The 24,742-nt window shown below is 39.9% G+C and overlaps 1 protein-coding gene across 1 annotated transcript in view; it reads left to right on the top strand.

The window, feature by feature from the left end:
• Atl1 (atlastin GTPase 1) overlaps window positions 1–24,742 on the top strand; it is an 80,409-nt gene that overhangs the window by 14,234 nt on the left and 41,433 nt on the right. The window contains 1 exon segment of the mRNA XM_052185728.1: window positions 269–458. Coding sequence (XP_052041688.1) covers window positions 425–458 — 34 coding nt within the window. The 5' untranslated portion in view covers window positions 269–424.

The raw sequence follows: 24,742 nt of genomic DNA, 5'->3' as shown, positions 1-24,742 counted from the left end.
GTATTGGAACCACCAGAATAATGATGGTTTATGTATTTCTGTCGCTAGACAATGCTTTTAAATTCTGTGAAAGTGTGCAGGGGTGCTGTTTATTTGTGTGTGTTTTCTGTTGAAAACAATGCAGTATATAGTCTGTCACTGTTTTCACAGTCTGGGGGTGGGCCAAGGTACGGAGGGTGTGACGACTGACCGACGCTGGTATTTGTGTGAACTCCAGCTGGTGATGCTGAGCTCCTTCATCAGCTTTCCCCTCCCTTTTCTTCCCCAGTCCTTCCCACCAGCGCCACAGCAACATCCTCAGAATCTGAGCGAGCTGAGCTGCGCCCAGAAAGGGTATAGAGCCTCTTAACTGCCAGAAACCTGCGGGCCCTGGAGAAGACCGCAAGAGCAGTGATAGCCTTGTCACACCAGCCCACGGACCGCCATGGCCAAGAGCCGCAGGGACAGAAACAGTTGGGGTGAGTAGCAATCGATTACTTGTGCAGCCTTTACAGGGTCCGGCCCTGTGTTTTCTGCTGCCGGGTTCTAGCCTCCGCAGCCAAAGACTGCTCACTGCTCACTGGGAATCGCGCTGTCACCAGTGCGGAGCCTGGTGCAGGCCGGGCCTGCAGCTCCTTCCCCATCCTGTGCCGCCTCCTCCCAGCATTTGGACAGCACCCGCCCGGTTGCTCCCAGGACTCTGGGCTCCGCCCTACAGAGAGGTTGGAAGGTGGGCACAGAAGGTGGTCTAGGGCTACGGTTGCTGGCAAAGAGGGGACCTGGGTCGATCTGGAGCAGGCGGAGCCCCAACAAGCTTTCTGGGGTAAGGGCTTACTCGTATGCTGGCAGGCTCTGGGCAGGCGGTGGAACAATGAGGTGGAGCGCGCGGGCTGGGGCACTGCGCTGCGGAAGCATCTCGGCAGCCTGGGAGATGGGGTACCTCCCGAGAGTCTCCAGAACTGTACACTTACTTCAGTTTGGGGTTAGTGGAGGACTGGGGGAGAAGTCGAGCAGAGAGCGGGTTTCTAGCCTGCTGGCTGACTCGGACCTTCCGCCTAATTCAGACCAGCCTGGCTTTGTTCTTCGATTTTTACCTTGTGGAGATACTGGGTTCATGATTCAGCACCGGGCTTAGGGAAGGGCTGGGCCTAGTGGATTCACGCGCGAGTGGGTGGGCGGTGCTCGCGCAGACAGAGAGGAGAAGAGCGCAGCTATGCGGGAGAAACCGCGCCCCGCCTGCTCTGCTGTTCCTGACCAGATCTGGAGGAGTGTGGGCAGGCTGGGCAGCCTTGTAGGGATGGGCTCCAGATTTCTTGCAGGCATGGTGCTTAGCTCATCAACATCCTAACTAAAACCCTATAAACTAATTTTATGATAGGAACCAATGCGAATCTTAAGCCACAGACTTGTGGTACATAAGAGAAACATTGTGTTCAAGTGGCTTTGCTTTGTTATTGTTTTGAAAGTTCACGCCCACTAGGGGAGTTCAGTGTTCCTTGGTTCTCTGATTCTGAATTATATTTCTGTCATATTACTGAGATAGTTGTACCTTCTAGTTAGTTACTTGTTTTCCTTTATTAAAAGATTATAATGCCTCCTTGCCTTCCATTGATGAGGGGTCAGAAGATCATCCTGTTCTGTGGGCAAGGTTTACATTTGAGAGTATTCTAGATTCCTGGTTGCTGTGGAGAGGTGGGGCAGGCAGGCAGTAGTCAGAAGCAATTTCATTTCCAAGATCACTAAGCCTGGATTTCAGTATTGCAGATAGAGTCTGCTTCCTTTGAAAACTTGGGTGACGGTTTCTAGTGTCCTTTTGCATCTTGTTTTTCCTCTAGAATAGACTTTGAACACTGTTGACCATCGCAGTGAGGTGCATATGTTCAACTTAGATTTTAGTATTATTCTCTGGATTGGATGGTTGACTCCACCCAGCTAGGAGCCAGCATGCAGAATTAACATTTTTCTTAGTATGTTTTGGCTCATTATTCTTCAGTCTTTGGTTACAGATTTCTTAGATAGTGGGTCCCCCCTCCCCTCTTTGGAATGCCATTTTCAATTGGGATTTATATAATATCACATTGGAAGCTTGGTCCCCACAGCATCCAGCCAGGAGTTTTGAGTCAACAGGTCTGGAGTAAGGCCTAGAAAGTAACAGGAACAGAAAGTTGAGGAACAGCTAGCCTGTAATGTTGTCACTTTGAGAAACAGTCTTTTAGCTCATTTATATTTAATAATCATCTTCCTAACAGTTCACTCCAGAATCATTAGGACAATATCAATATAAGTGATAAATTAGGGAGAAATCTCACAGTCATTATTTGTCCACTGGAATTGTAGAATGTGACTTCAGCGTTTCATGGGGGTTTCACTACTTAGTTTTTTACTTGCTGTGAAATATCTATAAATTAATTAGGAAATACAGTGACAAGAGGTAGAAATTTTAACAAAGATGTTAGCCATTCCTACCTTAATTTCACTTTATTCTTGGTGTCTGCTATAGTACTGTGTGCCCGGCAGGTGCACATGATGGCATTTCCAAAGCAAATTCACCTGAATTATCCCATCTGCTCTTTAGCCTTAAAAATACTCATGTCTTATCATTTTGCAGATGGAAACTATGGAAGTCACTGGTAGGATAAATGACTTAAAGTCATATATTTTGTAAGTTAGAGAGACTTGTAGTTAGAAGCTAGGGTTTTCTTCTGATTTACTTTTTGTAGCATGATACCATGGAGTGTTTTTACAAATGAGTGAGTTAGAGTGTAAGATAATATGGAAACCAGGTTCTCATAAGAAGCCATGAGTTTTTCTGATGAGAAAATAGTCCACTGATGCTTAAAGAAAACAGTGCAGTAGTCCTTTCATCTAGCTGCCGTCAGAGACATCATAGAGACAAAAATGAGGCAGAGTAGATAACCCAGACTCTGAAATACAATGATTCCCAAGTAGAGAACAAGAAAATCATTTGCAAACAAAAGCCAGGGCCTTGTAGAACTGAGATGAGAATTCTTTTTACTGAGGGACAATACCTTCTTATAGAAATCAGGGAGTCTAGAGAGCAGGAAAACTCAGGGTCCTGCTCAGAGTCACCACTGGGAAACAGGTATGTGAACTCCTTGAGAATCCACCACCTGAACCCGAATCTGCATGGAGGGAGTTTGAGTCCGTGGAAGTACTTAAGAGTTGACCTTTCCAGGGTAGGCATTCATATTGTTATTTTAATGATTGGGAAATCTTGAGATTAGAGAGCCTAAGGGCCAGGGGCACCACAGCTTCTGTGTTCTAGACTAGTATGTAATTCAGGGTTGGTTATTTCTACAGTTTGTATCCTGAGGACTAGAAACTAGAACAACGCCAAAGGCTGTTGCAACAAGCGGATTTAGGAATAAGCTGGTAGAAGAAATCAGTGCTCTATAAACTCAATTACTTTGGACTAGAAAAGTAGATAAAGTGTGCTAGTGTGGACAGTAAAGGGGGCAGATGAGTATCAGAAACAGTAGCCCAAAAAGCAGTCTTTAAGTGCAAGCTGGAGCACATCTACCAGAAACAGACAACCTTGTATGCCTTTTTGTTTGTTTATTTCTGTTAACTTTCTCCAAAACTAAAGATACAATGCAAGATTCTAGTTTTCTACAGTTTGACAAAAACTGACCTTACAATAGTATCTTATAAACATATTTGAAATAAAGTGTTAATCTGGGCTACCTTGAAGCAAAACCCATCTTAGCAGCACAGGAAATATATGAAATTTCTATTTGTAGAAAGGGCATTTATAGAAATTTTAGGTTAGGAAGTTTTAGGTTTCTGGTTTTGTTTTTGAGGGGAGACTGACAGTGGTCAAGATATAATACAGTTATGAGCAGAACTCTGATGAATGGCTTAACATTGAAGAGGGAAGATGTGGCATTTACTTAACAAGAGTTCCACTTGTTAAGTGCATACTTGAAGCTTGGGAATAGGAGAAACAAATTTGAAAAAAACAAAGAGTAAACGTGCCGAGTCATGAGACCTGAGGCCTCACTAGTACAGCCAACAGTGGGCATCATACCAGCCAGGAAAGCAGCAAGAAGCTAAGCTAAAATGTAAAGTGGGCCAGAGAGATAAGTGAGAGTAAAGAAGTGTGGGGACAGGAGAGCACCATGTTTCCAGGGTCTTAGAGCAAAGCCCAGGTCCAGATTCAAGTGTAGATTTTAAGGTAGAAGAAGCTTTCAGAGTGTAATACAAGGTCATGATGTCAGTGCTCCCAGGTTTGGAGCCAAGGTTACCTCAGAGGTAACCCATTCTCCCCCAAGCCTACTCAGGCCTGTCATGCTGAGAATCAGGAAAACCCTGACCCCAGCCTGCTTATCTCAGAACATGTGAACTGAGTTTGTATATATACAAAGAGATTGGAAAGCCTATTCTTTAGATAAGTTCCATTACTGATGTTGTATAGGACTAGCAGTAAGAGTTCAAGTGAATTTGCCTTTGTGTGTTTTGGAAATACAAATAATGTCAAAGAAGCTGAAGAACATGGTAGTGAAATGGAGCTTAACTAGAGTAGAGCAGAGCTGATGTCTCTCTAGCAAATAGATCATATACCCAGCAACAGGCATTTACATGGGTGAACTACCTATGCCAGAACACAGTGAGGATTATTACGACAGAGAGTATGATTGAGGTTATGATGATCAGCACTAACCATGGTCAGTCATATGTAGGAATGGGAGAGCTAGTGAATGAAGAGTTATCAAGACAGAGGTCAGACCTAAACGGGATGCCTCATTCTTCTTCTTATGGACAGGGAGGAAACAGAATACATTCCATATCATGATTCTGTTCTCTTCCTGGCTACTGAAGTGTGAAGTTGACTTTCTAGAACCTGCCATAGAGCTGGGCTATTGTGTAAGGTCAGTATTGCTTATTGCCTTTTCCATAAAAAGTGACAATGCCTAACTATATTAGTTATTCTTCTTGTTTTCATGGTGAACTAATTGAGAAAACAACTTATAGAAAAAAGGTTTATTGGGGCTTAGGTTTTAGGAGGGAGATTAACAGGAAACAGGAAAAGCAGACAGGAAGTAGTGCCTAGCTACAAAACCTCATGGCCCACTTCCTGTTGACCCACTTCCTTCATCAATCCTCTGCCTCCTAAATGTTCTATGACATTGTCACACAGTGCCACCAATAGTGAACAGAGTGTGCAAGCATGTGACCCTGTGGGGGTTTCTATACACCTCATCTTTAAAAGTCAAAACAATACAAATTTCTAAATTTCTTTTAGGCTCAACATGTACTATATGTGACATAGATGTATATGACATGTGCTGCATGACTCATACATTTATATAACATGCTATATATTCTTTTCTCATTTAACTAATTCCACTGTTTTTTTCCATATACAGTTTTCATACACATATACAAACATGCATAGACACACCCACTCACATACATATACACAGATACACCTGTACACACATACATTCATATGTACACACATGCACAGACACATGCACATATAAACCTATGTGCACACGTACACACATAGACCTAGGTTCTGGTACCAACTTGTTTTAATAACTGCTGGGACACACCTTTGCCCCTTCTTAAACTTACCATTAGTCCAGACTAACTATAAATTAGGTTCCATGTCCTTTAGGAAGATGATCACCCTAAAATACTTCCTTCCACTCTTGAAAAGATCTTTAGATTTAAATGTTTTTTTAAATAAAAATTTGTATACTTATCTTTATAAAAAAAGCATATAAAGTATACATAATCAGCCTAAAAGTAATAATGATCCCCTGTGTCCGCACTCCCTGAAGAACTGTTTCAGTATTTCCTTACTCTTTCGTGACCCTCCCTGATGGCAGCTCTCCTTCCCCTATAAAGGTGAACATGTTTACACACTTGGTGTTCTTATCCTCATGATAATTTGAAAGTTTCCCCTAGGTAAATATATGTACCTAATTAATAGATTTTTTTCTTTCCTTCCTTCCGTCTTGGCTAGTGAACCAGTGTCCTGCATGAGTTTGGCTCACGCTCTACCGCTGGGCTTCATTCCCTGCACAGTTTTTGTTTTTTATTGTGGGACAGAGTCTCACTAAGTAGCTCAGGCTAACCTTGCACATATTGTGTAGTTTACCCTCCTACCTCAGCCTCCTAAGTAGCCAGTATTATAGACTGGTACCTTCAGGACTGCCTTAATTTTACACTTAAGGTTTTTCCATCTGTCTGTCTTGTCTGTTTTGTGAAACTAAGATTAAATTATATCATTTCCTCCATTCCCTTTCTTCCTTCTAACTCTTTCATGCACTCTCTTCCCCTTGTGCTTTCTCAAATTCTCTTTCTTTAATTGTTGGTGTGTGTGTGTGTGTGTGTGTGTGTGTGTGTGGTGTGGTGTGCACATGCCTATATTCCTAAATTTGCAAATACAGCCTGCTCAGCCCATATAAAGTTACGTGTATGTAAGTGATTTCGGGATTGAGCATTTTATATTGAATAGCCAATTTGTTCTTTGTGCAGGGTTGAAGATCTGTGAGATTCCCCCCTTCTATGTTAGCATGTCTGAAAGTATTGCCCTTATTTAGGTCTTGGTTAGCAGCCGTATTGATGAGGTTTCATGGGTGTAGCTTCTATGACATTTCTAGGAGACAAAATCTCACAGTGTAATATAATTGGGATCTATAGTGTGCATTTTTTTCCAAAAATATTTTTTTTACCCTGTGTCTTTTTTTCACCCTGCGCCTGGTGTTGTAATGTGGTGTGAGGCCTTGTCACTGTCCCAGCCTGCCTGTACTGACGTGTGAGCACCAGTCTCTGTCTTTATTCATGTCCACGCAGTCCCCTCTGTGCCTCTTTGTCCTTTGCTTACTTTAATAGGATAGGTTTTTTTTTTTTTCTTCTTGATTTTCTGAGTATTTATCTTGGTTGTTTGGGGTCCTTTTTTTTATTTTGTGATATGACTTTGCTCTTTTTAACAGACATTTTATATTTAAATGTAGTCAAGTTAATCAATACTTCCCTTTATAGTTTATGATTTTATAGTATAAGAAATCTTTCCTTATCTGAAGGTTGAAATATGTTCTCTTACTTGATTTTTAAATGATAGTTCATACTTTTTCAAGTATTTTTTATTGTAAAATATATATTTTACCATTTTAATCATTTTAAGTATTTGACTCAGCGACATAAATACTCATATTGTTTTATACCCATCACTACATTTATTTTAAGTTAATTGTAAAGCCTGCTAAGCAGCACTTTCCTGTCCATCCACCTCTCAGCTCCCTAAGATGCTGCCCTCTCCTGCTCTGGAAGGCTGACACAGGTAGGGGCTTCGTGTAAGTGCAGGGTTGTAGAATTTATCTTTCTGTAAGTGGCTTGTTTATTTTTCTGTATTTATGTTTTTCTGTATTTATGCTTTAGTATATTTCAAAATTCTCTTACAAAGACAAATGGTATTCCATGGTATATATACAGCATATTTTGTTTATTTTTCTATACTTTAAACTGCTTAATGTAAATGTTCCTGTAAATATTGGCTTGCAGATTTCTATTTGAGACCCTGTATCTTTTAATTTTTCTTTGGGAAATGATAATCTTCTATTTCATAAATTATAAGATTATAGCCTCACCCTGAGGGAGGGCCTTACTTCCTTTACTCTGTCCCTTTATCTCTTCTAGTACAAAGCTTGGCTCCTCTATAAGTTTCCTGCTGTTCCTTTTTTCCTCAGGCTGTGCATTCTTAGTTTTTGTTTTGTTTTGTTTTGTTTTTTTGAGACAGGGTTTCTCTGTGTAGCCCTGGCTGTCCTGGAACTCACTCTGTAGACCAGGCTGGCCTCGAACTCAGAAATCCACCTGCCTCTGCCTCCCAAGTGCTGGGATTAAAGGCATGCGCCACCACTGCTCAGCGCATTCTTAGTTTCTTTTTGCCTAACTTGCTTTTTTTTTTTTTATAGATTCTGAGAGTGATCACTAATAACCATGTGACACCTGCCTGTCTTGAAATCTCCTCTGCCAATGAAATTAGTCCAAAACTCTTGAGTTTAGTTTAAGCAGAGTTGTAATTGTTGAATCACTTAGTGGTTTTTGAGGACTTGCTGTGCTGCTTGTACATTACCTGAATCATTTACACTCTCCACCAACAGCGCACTCAAGTTAATCTTTCAACACTTATTTCTCTAATTTTTCATATTTTGGGTAGCTTTTAAATAGGGGTTTCAAATTTTTAATTTCATTTTATGTGCATGGATATTTTGTCTACATGCATATCTGTACACTATGTGCATGCCTAGTGCCTGAGGAGGCCAGAAGAGAAGGGATCAGATTTCTTGGTACTGGAGTAGCAGATGGTTGGGAGCTACCATGTGAGTGCTGGGGACTGAACTCGCATCCTGGGTTAGAGCAGCCAAGTGTTCTTAACTGCTGAGCCAGCTCTCCAGCCTCCACTTAAGCCATTCTAATGACTATGATCATTACTGCTCTGATTTGCATTTAATCGTTGAATTTATACTGCAATCCATTGGTTATGTAAGAGTATGGTTTTTTAATTTTAGTTCTTATTTTTATAATTCTTTTTTATTGAATAGGGAAGTAAAATACTTTATGATAAAATTAAAGATTAACATGCAAAATATTTCAGATAAAATAGAAGAGATACATAGAAAAACATGTTAAAATTTTCATGGAAAATTAAAGAGCAAAGTGGTAGACATGTAAAACATTGCTAAATTAATTGAAATATGAAATAGGAACATTTTATGATAGAATTGAAGATTTACATGGAAAATATTTCTGATAAAATTGTAGAAAAATGTAGAAAAACATGTTAGAATTGAAGATTATCATGGAAAATTTTGTATAGATATAATCATGGTAGGCATAAAAGTATTCCTAAGTTGATTGAAAGTGGAATTATAAACATTTTCTGATAAACTTGAAGACTTACATGGAAAATATTTCTGGTAAAATTCAAGAAATATATAGACAAACACGTTAAAATTGACTATTTCATGGAAAATTTTATATACAATATGGTAGATATAAAAACTTTCTAAATTAATTGATGGTAGAATTAGAAAGATTTGTGATAAAATCAAAGATTTGCATTGAAAACATTTTTGATAAAATAGGGGAAATATATAGAAAGACATTAAAATTGAAGATTATCATGAAAAATAATGCAGATCAAATGGTAGACATAAAAAACATTACTAAATTAATTAAAAGTGGAATTACAAACATTTTCTGATAAAATTGAAGATTTACAGGAGAAATATTTCTATTAGTCTATGTCTTTTTATTGGGGAGTTGAGTCCATTGTTGTTAAGGGATATTAAGGAATAGTGATTGTTGCATCCTGTTATTTTTGATGTTATTTTTATGTTTGTGTGGGTATCATCTTTTGGGTTTGTTGGAAGAAGATTGCTTTCTTTTTCTAGGGTGTAGTTTCCCTCCTTGTGTTGGCATTTTCCATCTATTATCCTTTGTAGGGCTGGATTTGTGGACAGATATTGTGTAAATTTGGTTTTATGATGGAATATCTTGGTTTCTCCATCTACGATGATTGAGATTTTTGCTAGGTATAGTAGCCTGGGCTGGCATTTGTGTTCTCTTAGGGTCTGTGTGAGGTCTGCCCAGGATCTCCTAGCTTTCATTGTCTCTGGTGTAATTCTGATAGGTCTGCCTTTATACATTTCTTGCCCTTTTTCCCTTACTGCTTTTAATATTCTTTCTTTGTTTAATGAATTTGGTGTTTTGATTATTATGTGCCTGGAGGACTTTCTGTTCTGGTCCAGTCTGTTTAGAGTTCTGAAGGCTTCTTGTATGTTCATGGGCATCTCTTTCTCTAGGTTAGGCAAGTTTTCTTCTCTAATTTTTTTGAAGATATTTATTGGCCCTTTAAGTTGGAAATCTTCACTCGTCTATACCTATAATCCTTAGGGTTGGCCTTCTCATTGTGTCCTGGAGTTCCTGGATGTTTTGGGTTACCAGCTTTATGCATTTTGCATTTTCTTTGACTGTTGAGTCAATGTTTTCTATGGTACCTTCAGCACCTGAGGTTCTTTCTTCTATCTCTTGTATTCTGTTGTTGATGCTTGCATCTATGACTCCTGAATTCTTTCCAAGGTTTTCTATCTACAGAGATGTCTCACTTTGTGATGTCTTTATTGTTTCTACTTCCACTTTTAAATCCTAGAAAGTTTTGTTCAGTTCCTTCACTTGATTGTTTGTGTTTTCCTGTAATTCTTTAAGGGATTTTTGTGTTTCTTCTTTAAGGGCTTCTGCCTGTTGACCCATGATCTCCTGTATTTCTTTAAGGAATTTTTGTGTTTCCTCTTTAAGGACTTTTACCTGTTGACTGATGTTCTCCTGTATTTCTTTAAGGAAGTTATTTAAGTCTTTCTTGAAGCCCTCTATCAGCATCATGAGATACGATTTTAAATTCAACTCTTGTTTTTCCAGTGTGTTGAGGTATCCGGGACTTGCTGTGGTAGGAGAACTGGGTTCTGATGTTGCCATGTGGCCTTTGTTTCTGTTGGTAGGGTTCTTGTGTTTGCCTTTCACCATCAGGTTATCTCTGGTGCTAGTTGGTATTGTTGTCTCTGGCTGGAGTTTGTTCCTCCTGTGGGCCTGTAAGCCTGTGTCCTTAGTCCTCTGAGCTCAGAAGTGAAAGCGCTGCTGGGAGATCGCTCTCTCCTGGCAGGCTGTGCACAGAAGGCTGTCAAGAGTATTGTTTAATTGCCAAAAATATGAAAGTTATCTAATCCATACCTTTCATCAAGTAGGAAGCTTGTGATTACTATTTTTCAAATTATCTTTCCGATTCTTACAATGTATTTGCTGGAATACTCATGATTTTCTCAGGATTCTTAGACTGTATTCACTTTTAAAAATAATTTTGGTTTTGTGTATGTATGTGTATCCGTGTGTATGTGTGTGTGTGTGTGTGTGTGTGTGTGTGTGTATGTAGGCCAGAGACTGATGTCAGGTGGATTCTTCAATCATTCTCATCTGATTTTTTGAGACAGTATCACCAAACCTAGAAGCCAGTTTAGCTGTCAAGCCCCATGCACAGGAACACAGGTATGTGCATTGTATAGGCTTTTACATGGGACTGCAGATCTTCATGCTTACATAGCAAAAACCTTACCAGTCATCTACCAAACCTCTCTTGTTTTGTTCTTTAGACCAAATAATTAAAATTGACCTATTTTCAAATTTATTGACTTTTTTCTTGCTCAAATCTGCCCTTAAATCCTCCCAATAAAATATCAATTCACTTAAAAGTTTTAGCTATGGAATTTGTTTCAAGTTTCTTATCTCTTTACTAAAATCTGCAGCACATTTGTTCTGCTGTTAAAATAATACTGACTTTTATGATTGCCCATATATTTACTTTTGCTAAGATCTTTATTTTTTTTCATATATCATTGACTTGCTGTAAGTATTTAAACATATAATATTCTCTTTAACATTTATTTGACATACTGCATAGTCTACTGTACTGTAAGGAAGTTTTTAAACTCATTTTCCAGCAGATCTGTTTTATTATCTTTCTTTGGAAGAGTTTCTGTTTTGGTTTTCTTTTACACATTGTGCTTGTGTGTCTTGAGATGTGCTGAGAAGAGGACAGCTGACTCTAGTGCGTGATTCTAGGAGTCACAGTCTTGCCTTTCCCCATGGTTTGCTGTTAATTATTTTTAAATTGTGGTTTGTTTCTGTGCTGCAGAGCAGCTTAACCTATAAACTCAGGGTCTTCTGGTGTTGCCTGGGCTTGTATGTTTCTTTGAGCATGTGAAGTGATTAATTTCCCCTGTATATTTCCTTGCCGTTTTGAATACTCTTTGATTTTTCAAAAGACAAAAAGAAACATGAAGTGGGTCACGTGCTGGTCTTTTGGGACCTTTGGAACTTGAGTCCATATGAGCCACAGTGGAAGGGTGTTCAAGAATGGCTTCCTGTTCGTGGGTGCCCTTCTGTGAGCAAAGCCACACCCAGCAGTGAGAACATAGATGCTGAATTTTGAAGAGCGAAGTCCTGATTGCCCATTCTGGGTCCATTCCAGGGCGTGGGGCTGGGAGCAGGGTGTGAGATGGACAGCTGCTACTGAAGTCGGGCTAAGTGGACTGGAATTGACTGCAGCTTACTACCATGCTTTCCCTCAGCATTGCAAGCCTTCAGGAATCCCAGTGTGCTTCCCAGAACTCTCCTCTTCTGTTTGTTGGACTTCATAGGGTTAAAACTTGTTCTTGTTTCTTTCTTTTTCCTATGTAACTTTTTACTGAATCTTTGTGAATTTCACATCACCTAGCCCAGTCCTGCTCATCTCCTCATCCCCTCATATCCACCCTTTGTCCTTCCAGTGCTCCCCCAATAACACACACAACAGCAGCAGCCACAACAGAACATCGTGCAAGCTGTAGTAGTCACAGCATGTCCCACAGAACAGCCCTCTGTCCACACATCTTCACTTGCAAATGTCCATTGCCTGGTCATTGGTTTGCTTCAACACCTCTGACTGCTGTGACACCATCAATATTAAATCTTCACCGGGACTCTTCCAGGTTATCCTGCTGAACTCCTGTGTCATGGAGAGCCTGCAGCTTTGGAACATCAGGACCAGCCCTTTTACATGCCCCAACTGTTCTCAGATGGTAGAGATTTTGGGAGAGGGCCAGTTCAGAGCCTGGACTTGGGCAGTGGGTCAGCTGGTCAGCTTACTAGTTTCTCTTATTCACAGCACCAGGGTGAGCTCTCCCGGCACTGCTCTGGCTAGGACACTCCCTTGGCCCCAGGCAGGAGGCAGGGTCAGCTCTCTGTTCTCTCTGCTCTTGTCTGGCTCCCCACTACTCCCACCCCTCTGCAGCTAGCGCTACCCTTCTGCTGAGTCAAGGTTCAGGACCCAGTCTCCCAAGTGCTGCAGCCCAGGAGGGGCTGGGCCAGCTCTCTCACTCTCACACCCTTGGGGCTGGTCTGTCTGTGCCTTCCCCAATCAGGGACAGCTCCACCATGTTGCCCAGGCGAGGTGCAGGCCTGCCTTCCCCAGTGCTGCAGCCACCGAGGGGCAGGACCCACTCATGTGCTCTCATGACCCCAGGGCAAGTTCACACAACTTCTACAACTGGTGAGGGGCAATGTGGGGGAGGCATCACCCTTGCACCCATGTTACCTCACAGGTGACTAGAGGCCAAGCCAACTCTCTCTACTCTCCCTTACCTACTCTACAGGGCTAGCTCACCTGTACCCCTGCCACCAGGGTCAGCTCTGCTGTGCTGACCAGGTGAGGTACAGGGCTGGCTTCCTGATTGCTGCAGCTGGCAAGGGGCAGTGATAGCTCTGGCAAGGGGCAGGGATAGCTCTGGCAAGGGGCAGGGATAGCTCTGGCAAGGGGCAGGGATAGCTCTGGCAAGGGGCAGGGATAGCTCTCCCAAGCTCATGACCTGTCAGCAGCTTTCCCAACTGCTGGAGGGGTGTGTGTGTGTGTGTGTGTGTGTGTGTGTGTTTGGGGTGGAGGTGCATTACCTCTGTGTCCTGCCACCCTGCAGCAGACAGGTGGTGGGGTTAGCTCTCCTAATCACCCACAGTCCCACCCCTACCTCCTACATCAAGGCCAAGCCCACTGTCCTGCCTGGGTAAGGCACTCAGGCCTGCTTTCATGAATGCTGCCACTGGTGAGAGATGGAGCCAGCTCTCCAGAGCACTGTATACTGTGAGGGGCAGGGCCAACTTTGCAGAGCCCCCTAGACACCCACATGGTCCTCAGCAGCTGCCCCAACCAGGGATACTCCCATAATCTCTAGCGGTAATATGAGCCACAGACATCCACCCTGACCCCTCCTGTTTTGTAGCTCTAGACACAGACATGGTCCTGTAAGGCAGCTCAGGATGCTGTCTTTTCCTTCCTTCGTTCCTTCCTTCGTTCTTTCCTTCCTTCGTTCGTTCATTCCTTCCTTCCTTCCTTTCTCTTTCTTTTCTTTCTTTCTTTCTTTCTTTCTTTCTTTCTTTCTTTCTTTCTTTCTTTCTTTCTTTCTTTCTTTCTTCTTCTTTCTTTCTTTCTTTCTTTCTTTCTTTCTTCTTCTTCTTTCTTTCTTTCTTTCTTTCTTTCTTTCTTTCTTTCTTCCTTCCTTCCTTCCTTCCTTCCTTCCTTCCTTTCTTCCTTCCTTTCTTTTTTTCTTCCTTCCTCTTTCTTTCTTTCTTTCTTTCTTTCTTTCTTTCTTTCTTTCTTTCTTTCTTTCTTTCTTTCTTTCATCTTCCTTCCTTCCTTCCTTCCTTTTTTCTCTCTTTCTTTTCTTTCTTTCTTTGGTCCTTCCTTCCTCCCTCCCTCCCTTCCTCCTTCCCTTCTTTCCTTCCTTCCTTCCTTCCTTCCTTCCTTCCTTCCTTCCTTCCTTCCTTTCTTTCTTTCTTTTCTTTCTTTCTTTGGTCCTTCCTTCCTTCCTTCCTTCCTTCCTTTCTTCCTTCCTTCCTTTGGGATGCTGTCTTCCTTCCCTCCCTTTCCTCCTTCCTTCCTTTTTTCCTCCTTCCTTCCTTCCTTCCTTCCTTCCTTCCTTCCTTCCTTCTTTCTTTCTTTGGTCCTTCCTTCCTTCCTTCCTTCCTTCCTTCCTTCCTTCCTTCCTTCCTTCCTTCCTTTGGGATGCTGTCTTCCTTCCTCCCTCCCTTTCTTCCTTCCTTTCTTTTTAAAATGTAGTTATTTTATTTATATGAGTACATTGTAGTGTCTTCAGACACACCGTAAGAGAGCAATGGATTCCATTCCAGATGGTTGTGAGCCACCATGTGTTTTCTGGAAAGTGAACTCAGGAAGGCTTTTAGAATCATCACTGATGATTGAACTTTAATAGATTTATTAACAAGTATTTTGGACATTCATTGGATCAAACCAATTTTTCTTTAGTTTGCTAGGATTTTAAGTACACTACTAAAATCTCTATTAAAGTGATCTGGTGATCCTACAATAGAACTAGGGCACTTAGGCTGCTACCTTTTTAAACACATTGCTGGAGTTGGTTAATCATTTGATTAAGATACTTGAAAACATGTTTACAGCTATATTTCTTTCTTTGTACATTCTTTATTTGAATGAAGTATTAAACTATCAAGATTATATAACGGTTATAAAAATGAGCAGAGGCTATTTATTTTTCTGTTATTTATATAAGTTAATATAAGATAATGATCCAGTTCCAGGAAACCAGTTTATTAAATCACCTTAACCTGCTGTATCTCCTAATAAGATTTTGAACTATTGATTCAATTCCTGTGTTGCTTATAGAGTAATCATTGCTTTTTCTCTTTCCTAGAATTCCTTCTGTAGTTCACAGTTTTCTTGTCCATTTCATTCACATAGCACAGTTTGCTCTTAGTTTCTGTTATATTTCTTAAAGTTTTTAAAACTTGTATGTTTTATATCTCTAATTACTTAGTATCTTTTGTTGTATTTACCTAATTTCATATATTATTTTTAGATATATTCTTCTATTTTTATTTTAAAAATTGTAGGATATACTCAAATATCCCATTATATACATATACATGGCTATAAACTTTTCTCTAAGTGGAAATTTTATTCTAAGCTATGCAAATGTAATTTCTTGTCATTGGGTTAATTAACTAATCTACAGTGGGTTTTTTTTTTTTTTTATAACTCCCGACTTTTTTTTTTTTTTTTTTTTTTTTTTTGGTTTTTTGGTTTTTTGAGACAGGGTTTCTCTGTGTAGCCCTGGCTGTCCTGGAACTCACTCTGTAGACCAGGCTGGTCTGGAACTCAGAAATCCGCCTGTCTCTGCCTCCCAAGTGCTGGGATCAAAGGCGTGGGCCACTACTCCCCAGCGAAATAGACTTTCTTAAATGACCGTTTGTTAAATGTTATCTTGGACTTTCTTCTAGTCAGAATGTGTATTGTGCAGCAGCACTGCCTTCTGTGCTAACAGAGATGTCCCAACCCTGCAGTGGTCTACTGTGAGTGGCCAGAGGCCAAGTGTGGCAGTTGAACATGTGAAATATAACCAAGTGACAGTGAGGAACCAAATGTTTAATGTATTTAAATTCAGTTGTCTAAAGTTTTATAGTCACATATGGCTAGTAGCTATAATTTAAAGCAATTCATGCTCTAGAATACCCATAATTTAAATTATTTCTAGGTTTAAAACAATTTTATGTATATGAATGTTTACCTGAATACATGTCTGGGCATCACATGAATGAAGTATCTGCAGAAGCCAGAAGAAGGTGTCAGACCCTCTGGCCTGGAGTCATAGATGGTTGTCAGCTATCATGTGAGTGCTGGGAATTGAATCCAGATCAATGGAAGAGAAGCTAGTGCTCTTAACTCCTGAGCCATCTCTCTAACCTTCATTAGTTTGAACAATTTTGAAGCTTATTTTATATTCTAAAATAATATTACTTTCGTGTGTGCACACGTTTGTGTGTGTGTGTGTATGTGTGTGTGTGTAATGCAAGCCATATGCCATTCCACAAGTACCATTTGTCTTTCTTTTTAAACAGTTCTGTCATTTGGCCTGGAGCTAGCCTAGGCTGACTCGGCAGCCAGCTCCAGGAATCTGCCTGTCTCTATCTTGCCAGCACTGAAGTTACACATGTGCATCACCATGCTTGGCATTTTCTCGAGGGTCTAGAGATTTAACTCATGTCCTCACTTTACAAAGCAGGCAATTGAACTTTGTCCCCAGCCCATACTTTCTAATTGTCCATAAAATGTATTTTCTATATCCCTTATTAGCTCAGACTTTATCAATGCATATTTTATTCTCTTCCATTTACTAGCAAGGTTTAGACTATTTTTTAAAAATATTTATTTCATGTATATAAGTACACTGCAGCTGTCTTCAGACACACCAGAAGAGGGCATCATATCCCATTACAGATAGCTGTGAGCCACCATGTGGTTGCTGGGAATTGAACTTAGGACCTCTGGAAGAGCAGTCGATGTTCTTAACCACTGAGGCATTTCTCCAGGCCAATGTTTGGACTTTTTATTCTATCAGATGCTACGAGCTGAATAACATTTTTTATTTGATATAAATCTTTATAACTGATACAAACTGAAGTTATAATTTCTTACATTGATACAGAATTTATAGTGGTATAGAATTAAAGCTATCATTGGTGTGAATTTCTTATATTGATACAAAATTTGAAATTAATTTTGTTAATTAATATTGTGCCTTTGCAACTCATTTAAGAATACGAGACTTAGACCCAGTCCTTCTAGAAGCTGCTTTACAAGCTGCTTAAGATGATTAAGCAATACAAGTTAAGGGACAGATAGCAAACTCATGGTTATGTTAGATTCTAATTTAATTATAATAAAGTGTTTTCTTTTTTTAATTTGATATATTTTTATTTACATTTCAAATGATTTTCCCTTTCCTGGATCCCCCTCCCCGAAAGTCCCATAAACCCTCTTCCCTCCCCCTGTTCCCCAATCAACCCCCTCCCACTTCCCTGTCCTGGTATTCCCCTACACTGCTGCACTGAGCTTTTCCAGGACCAGGGCCCTCTCCTTCCTTCTTCTTGAGCATCATTTGATAGTGAATTATGTCATGGGTATTCCGAGCTTCTGGGCTAATATCCGCTTATCAGTGAGTGTATACCATTTGTGTTCTTTTGTGACTGGGTCACCTCACTCAGGTTGACATTCTCCAGTTCCACCCACTTGCCTAAGAATTTCATGAATTTATTGTTTTTAATAGCTAAGTAGTATTCCATAGTGTAAATATACCACATTTTCTGTATTCATTCCTCCATTGATGGATATCTGGTTTCTTTCCAGCTTCTGGCTATTATAAATAGGGCTGCTATGAACATAGTGGAGCATGTGTCCTTATTACATACACTCTGGGTATGTGCCCAGGAGTGGTATAGCAGGGTCCTCCGGAAGTGTCATGCCCAGTGTTCTAAGGAACCGCCTGGATCCCCCCTCCCCGAAAGTCCTATAAGCCCTCTTCCCTCCCCCTGTTCCCCAATCAACCCGCTCCTGCTTCCCTGATTTCCAGAGTGATAGTACCAGTTTGCAACCCTACCAGCAGTGGAAGAGTGTTCCTCTTTCTCCACATCCTCATCAGCACCTGTTTTCTCCTGAGTTTTTCAACTTACCAATTCTGACTGGTGTTAGGTGGAATCTCAGAGTTGTTTTGATTTGCATTTCCCTGATGACTAAGGTTGTTGAACATTTCTTTAGGTACTTCTCCACTATTTGATATACCTCAGGTGAAAATTCTTTGTTTAGCTCTGTACCCCATTTTTAATAGGGTTATTTGGCTCTCAGAGTCTTCCATCTTGAGTTCTTTGTATATCTTGAATATTAGCCCTCTGTCGGATGTAGGGTTGGTAAAGATCTTTTCCCAATTTGTTGGTTACCGTTTTGTCCTATTGACAGTGTCCTTTGCCTTACAGAAACTTAGTAATTGATTAACATTTTAAAATTATCATACTGGTTGACGCATTTGTCAAGTCTCCCTTCTTTTCTGTTGAGCTTTACTTACATACTTTTGAACTATTAACAATTTACCAATATGACAGTATCATGTTTTCTTGATGAATTCAGCCTTTTATTTTTGTATAGTAGGCCTCTAGAGTAATATTTTTGCCTCAAAAATTTTTGTCAGATACTAACATAAATGCTTAATATTTTCTATGCTGGTTCCATTCGTGAATCTATCAGCTGCTACCTATAAAATGGATCCTCTTGCCTGCCTGATTATGGATGATCTTTTGAATAGTAGTTGTTGGGGAACTTACATGAGCATGAGTACTCTGTCCTGAGTACCTGGCCATCTGGCCGAAGGGTTAGGAGTCGGGGTGATCCTGTAGCCTTGGTGGGGCTGCTGTCTGCTCACATTTTCCTGGCTCTATCAGACGGCATCAATGACTTTGCTTCTCTGTCTACCCTCAGTGCCTTTCTTTGACAAAATTCAAACTAGAACTTTGTTAGGAAAAACTAAGTTACAAAGTGCTATAGCTTCAAGCTTGTGTTTTCAGTCTCTTCACACAGAGAAGAACTGGGAATGGAGGGAGACCTGAGCAGAGCAGACAGTACTGCAGACAGAGTAGCCACTCTCCTCAGCCTAGCTCACCCAGATGTGACCAGAGGGCTGGATGATTCTTCAGGAAGAGAGTACTAAAGCCAGCTCCAAACTACTTCCAAGTCTATGCATATTTGATTGTTTTCTTTAGGATTTCACTTTCTGTCAGCTTTTTGCTTAAATATATGTTTTTCTTATAATTAGTTTTTTCTATAATATGACTTTAAATGAGTGTATATGTCACATAGAATATCTGTGCCACTATTTATTTACAGTATCTTATGATTAAGCCTTTAGATTATTTCTGATTTCTCACCATATAAATAATATTATCAATCTTTATATAAGTAAATATGCACCATTCTGATAATTTTCTTAGAAGAGATTCAAGGAAATGGAATGGTTTGGGGCAAAAATTACATGTATTTTTAATTTTTATTGATTCTAATACCAAGTATATGTATAGTGTGTACATATATGTGCATGCACACATACATATTTATTTAATGGTTATAATAATCAGAAAGTTTTATTCCTTTTTAATTAATGTGTCTTTGGTAGGACAACTGAGGTCTCCTCTGTATTCCTATCAGGAGTTTGAATGCTGTTTTGCTTTAGTTTCTTACTCTTTCTGTTGAGGTGTGCATGCACACAGTGCTCTCAGTGTGAAGTCAAGAGCAAAGAAATACATAGATATTTATGGTCACTGGTATATTTTGGATGATTTATGCAATTTTGCTTCCAAATAAATAAAAATTGGGCTAAGTGATTTTCTTAGGGTTAGGGGGTTAGGGTTTCATGATGAGGGTTAGGGTTAGGGCTAGGGTTAGAGGTTGCATGGCTACATTACTGTTTTTAACTCTGATTCGCAGCAGCAGCAGCAGCAGCAGCAGCAGCAGCAGCAGCAGCAGCAGCAGCAGCAGCAAGCCTAAATGTCTACTTGTGGCACTGTTATCTCCTTACAGCACATAGCTCTGCTCTTGCTCTTGCTCTTGCTCTGAGACTCACCTTCATGAACTAGCATTTTGCTGTTCTTTCCTGTGTAAGCACTGTCTGCTGTGTTGTGTCACTGTGGATGCATTCTCCACACTTATTCAGACAGAGGGTCCTTCAGTAGAAGCTCAGGTTCTGTCATTAGACATAATAGTTTAAAGAAAAGTAATAGTCCAGTTTCATTGCCAAGATAGTTTCCTAGGCATCATGTATTTTCTCTAAAATGTCCCCACTGTACTCAAAGTCAATTATTTCTCTTGGTTTAGTATTTCCTGAATAGATATAATATAGTATTTTGCCTTCCTTCATTTTTCTTTCTTTTTCATTTCTTTCTTTTTACTAAATCAGAAAATCAGTAAAACTTTCTGATAAGAGTTTCTATTGTATAATAATGATTATTTGCTCTGGTTATTCTAAACTTTTCAGATTTTTCCTTTCTGCATATCAAAATTTAATAGCTGAGTACCAGCTTCTAGTGATTTATAAATTTCGCATAAGATTTAAAAATTTCCTGCTTAGAATATGAAGCCCAGTGTGCATAAAGTTGAAACAGTGTGTTTATTTCCTTCTCGGTGTTCTGGTGTTGTAATGGAGTACCTGAGACTGAATGATGTTTTGAAAAAAGATGTATTGTGACCTGCTTCCTCCAGGTGGATACGTGCATGATCAGATGGCCATATCTAATGAGAGCCTGCTCTTTTGTCCCGACAGAAAGCCTGAAGGACAAGAGGGTGTGTTAGAGAGACAACACATCACATCAGGGCAGCTTCACTTCCCTTTACTATTTTTTTATACAATGTATTTGGATCAGATCTTATTCCCCTCCCTCAATCCCCTCCCCTTAACCATCCCTCATGGCTTTCCCCTCTCAGCTTCATGTGCTGTGCTTTTAGCCCGCCAAGTCCCATTAGTGCCTTTCATGTGCATGGGTAAAGGACCATCTGTTGGAACAGGAGTAGCTTCTCAGAGCCAGCATCCCTAAAGAGACCAGCTCCCTCTCCCAGCAGCCATCAGTTGCCAGTAGCTCCTCAGCTAGGACTGGGGCTCCATAAGCCCCATCCTTGCTGGGACTGTGCTACCTTGATCTTGGGCAGGTCTTGTTTGTGCAGTCATATAGCTGCTCTGAGTTCTGTGCAAGGACCCTGTCATGTCTGTCCAATACTGCTTTGCTGCACCTGGCTCTTACAGTCTTTCTCTTCCTTCTCTGTTATGATAATACTGAGCCCTAGGCCAAAAGGGTATCATATAGATGGAACTAAGAACTTCAAAGTATCTTATTCTCTGTGTAATGACCAATAGTGAGTCTCTGTATTATCTATTGCAAGATGAAATTTCTCTGATGAGGGTTGAGAAATGCACTAATCTATGGATGTAAAGATAAGAATTTGGGGGATAGTTTATAACTTTGTACATGTAGCAGGAGAATAATACTAAGTTCTCCCGTAAGAGCTAGCCAGCCACAAGTTTGGCTCAGCAGTAGTACCAGGCCTGGGTTCTGTCTTGTGGAGTGGGCATCATATCTGATCAGAAAGTGGCTGGCTGCCTGCATAACACTCATTCCTCTATTGCAGCAGTGCATGTATATTGCCTAGTTGTTATTGCAGCTCAGAGCACAGCTAGGTAAGGCTGTTGACTACTTTGCCTCCCTGTTAGTATGCATAGAACCTTCCAGAGCTGTGAAAACTAGCCACTAGGCTTGAAGATTCCTGCTTGGTACCAGCTTGATTTCTTTACAACTCGAATCTGTGGTGATCTCAGTAAAACAGTTTTTGAAGGGTAAATGATGAAACAAGTAGATTAGTGGAGGAGGGCATGGGAGTTCAGGGGAGAGGAAAGTATGAGAAGGGATTATCTAACATTAAAGACCTTTGAAACAGCATCACTTTTTAACAACCCGCTCTTTCTGTAAATAATCTAGTTCTGCAAGAGCAGGATGTTGTACACTCTTCTGAGAATTCACTGAGTTCTTCAAGAAAGACAACAGCATATTTGTAAGAATTTTCATGACCTCATCACTTTCTAATGGTCCCACCACCTCTCAACCAAATTTCAACATGTCTCAGAGGGGATGAAGCAGACTCAAACCACAGCCAGTTGGTTCTCTGCTGGCAAACCGTCTGTCCATATCCATTATGGTAAATGCTTTCTCTACCTGGCTTGTTTCTGACCTGTTTTCTTTCCTTTTCTCTTTTGAGATTTGAATACTGTTTGGGAAATTGATATTAAATTTAGTTTACGAAAACATATTTAAGAAGGCAGAAATCTGATGCGGACAAATCTTGGTTGAGGGCTGGGGTGAAGGATGGCTTAGTGGTGGAGTGCCTGCTTAGCAAAATAGTTTCCTACCCAGTGCTGCGAAGAGAACAGACAGAGCCCCACCAGTTCACATGTACCTGTGTTATCTATTCACTGCTGCCCTGCAAAGGCAGAGCCAGGGAAGAGAAGCAGGCAAACAGAAGCTGGGTTTTTCTTCTTTCCAAATTCCCAATGTCCGCCTTTTTCAAATCCTCCCATAACTCTTAATCTTTCTCTGACTGATCTCACCCTGGTAAGCCTATCAACCCATTCTATCCTTCCCACCCCAAACCCCCCCAATCACACAAACATTTCTCATAGTTATACATATTGTACATGCTATGTTATATCTTGAATTATTAGAATATAAAGTGGCATTTATTCCAAATGAGCCTCCTTATTCTTTCCAATTATATTTTATAAGTGATAAACCACAGTTGATTGAGCAGTTTCTCATTTGAAGGATATTTATATTGCTTCTGGTATTTTGTATCTATGTGATTATATCTGTGAAATAAATTTCTTGAAATAATCTAAGTTGGAGGATATCCACATTTACACTCTTCACAGTTATCTCACCTGCTAGATAAGATGCTTAATTCATTTTACTATCTCCCTACAGTGGCTGACCAACTATGCAAGGAACTGTCAGCATGCCCTTGGTCTTTGCAAATCAAGTGCTTTCATCATATACTTTCCAGTCTTATTTACATGACATTAAATAAATATCTTTTCTTATGTGTGGAGCCTTTTGATACATTTCTTGTCAGTTGCTTGATTGTGATCTTTGTTGTTTTTCCTATTTTATACATAAATCTGTAGTTTAAGTTGGTTTTTGAGTGTGATGAGAAGTAGAAGCAGAGGTTCATTTTTTTTCTCATGAATATTTAATTTCTTTGTATAATTTATTGGGAAGGTAAGTCCTTCCTTGTTTATTGCAGTTATATCTTTGTTATAAATAAGATAAAAATAAGATACATTTGTGGGGGCTGGAGAGATGGCTTAGCGGTTAAGAGCACTGACTGCTCTTCCGAAGGTCCTAAGTTCAAATCCCAGCCACCACATGGTGGCTCACAACCATCTGTAATGAGATCAGATGCACTCCTCTGGGGTGTCTGAAGACAGCTACAGTGTACTTACATATAATAAATAAATAAATCTTAAAAAAAAAGATACATTTGTGTATCTGGAATCCTTAAACATGTTTTATTACTTTTTCTACTTCCTTGTCTTTTCTTTTTTTAAACAGAGTCATACTCTGTAGCTCAGGTTTGCCTAAACTGAGGCAATCTTTTTGCCTTAGCTTCCCTAGTACTGTTGTTATAGGCATGAGCCACCACACCTGTTTGTTTGTGTTTTCTATACCAGACTAGAACATTCTCTGTAGCTCAGGTCAGCCTTGAACTCTCAGCAGATTTCTAGCCTCAGTTACCTAGGTTAAAAGCACGTGCCACCACATATAGCTAATATGACAATATTTTAATTATTGTGCATTCAAAGCGTCAGTGGCTAATGCTATAAGTCCTCCAACTTTGTGCTCCAAGATTTATTTGTTGGCTTTTGTTCTTTGTGTTTCCATCTGAACTCGTTAATTTGTGTAAGAAATATTGCTGAGATGTAAACATAGAATATAGAAAATAAAGAAAAAAATTTCACACAAAAAAACAAACAAAAAAGAAATATTGCTGAGAATTTGATATTGTTATAGCTAATCTAGAAATCAAAAGGATCATTGACACATTTTCAAGTGTAGAATCTTTAAGTCTTGGAACATTTGTATTTGTATTTCGCACTGCTTTGCATTTTCCTTACAGGTCTGAAGTACTTTTCCTTAGATTGCTGTAGTATGTTGGCATCATAATGGCTGACTCTGTGCTCCTCTTCCCATTTCCACAGTCAGATGCCACAGGCCGTGAGAGTAGCATTTATCTCATGGCACTTTGCAAGTACCGCAAATCTGAACACTTTCTCACCCATTACAAACATATTCCGATTGCCCTCTGTGTACCAATATATCACTTAAGTTTATTGCCAAGTGTGTCACAATTATAATGTCACATAAATGATATTGCTTACTTAAAAACTGAAGCTTAATATATAAAGTAAAATCCATGCTTTCAGTATACTGTCCAATGATTTTGACAAGTTTGCACAGTCATGTTATGAGACTGTAATGAGAGTATAATCTTACTCCATATACCTATTCTCTCTTGGTAGTCAAGTTTCGTCTACCCACTTCTGGCCACCACTAATCTGCCTCGCCTACGCTGGCCTTTCACATGAATGGGACCATGTAACATATTGATGTTTAAGTGAGATTTATGAGGTTAAGTCATGTTGCATGAATCAGTAGTTTATTCCCTTTCATCCATGAATAATATCCCATTGTATGAATATTCTAGTTTATTTATTTAATCCCCAGTTGAGGAGCATTTGTTTTCTGTTTA

This window comes from Apodemus sylvaticus, chromosome 6 (assembly GCF_947179515.1).
Source record: "Apodemus sylvaticus chromosome 6, mApoSyl1.1, whole genome shotgun sequence".
NCBI classification, from domain to species: Eukaryota; Metazoa; Chordata; class Mammalia; order Rodentia; family Muridae; genus Apodemus; species Apodemus sylvaticus.
Note: the sequence above shows the minus strand (reverse complement) of the source record. Positions and strands in the feature narration are given on the sequence as shown.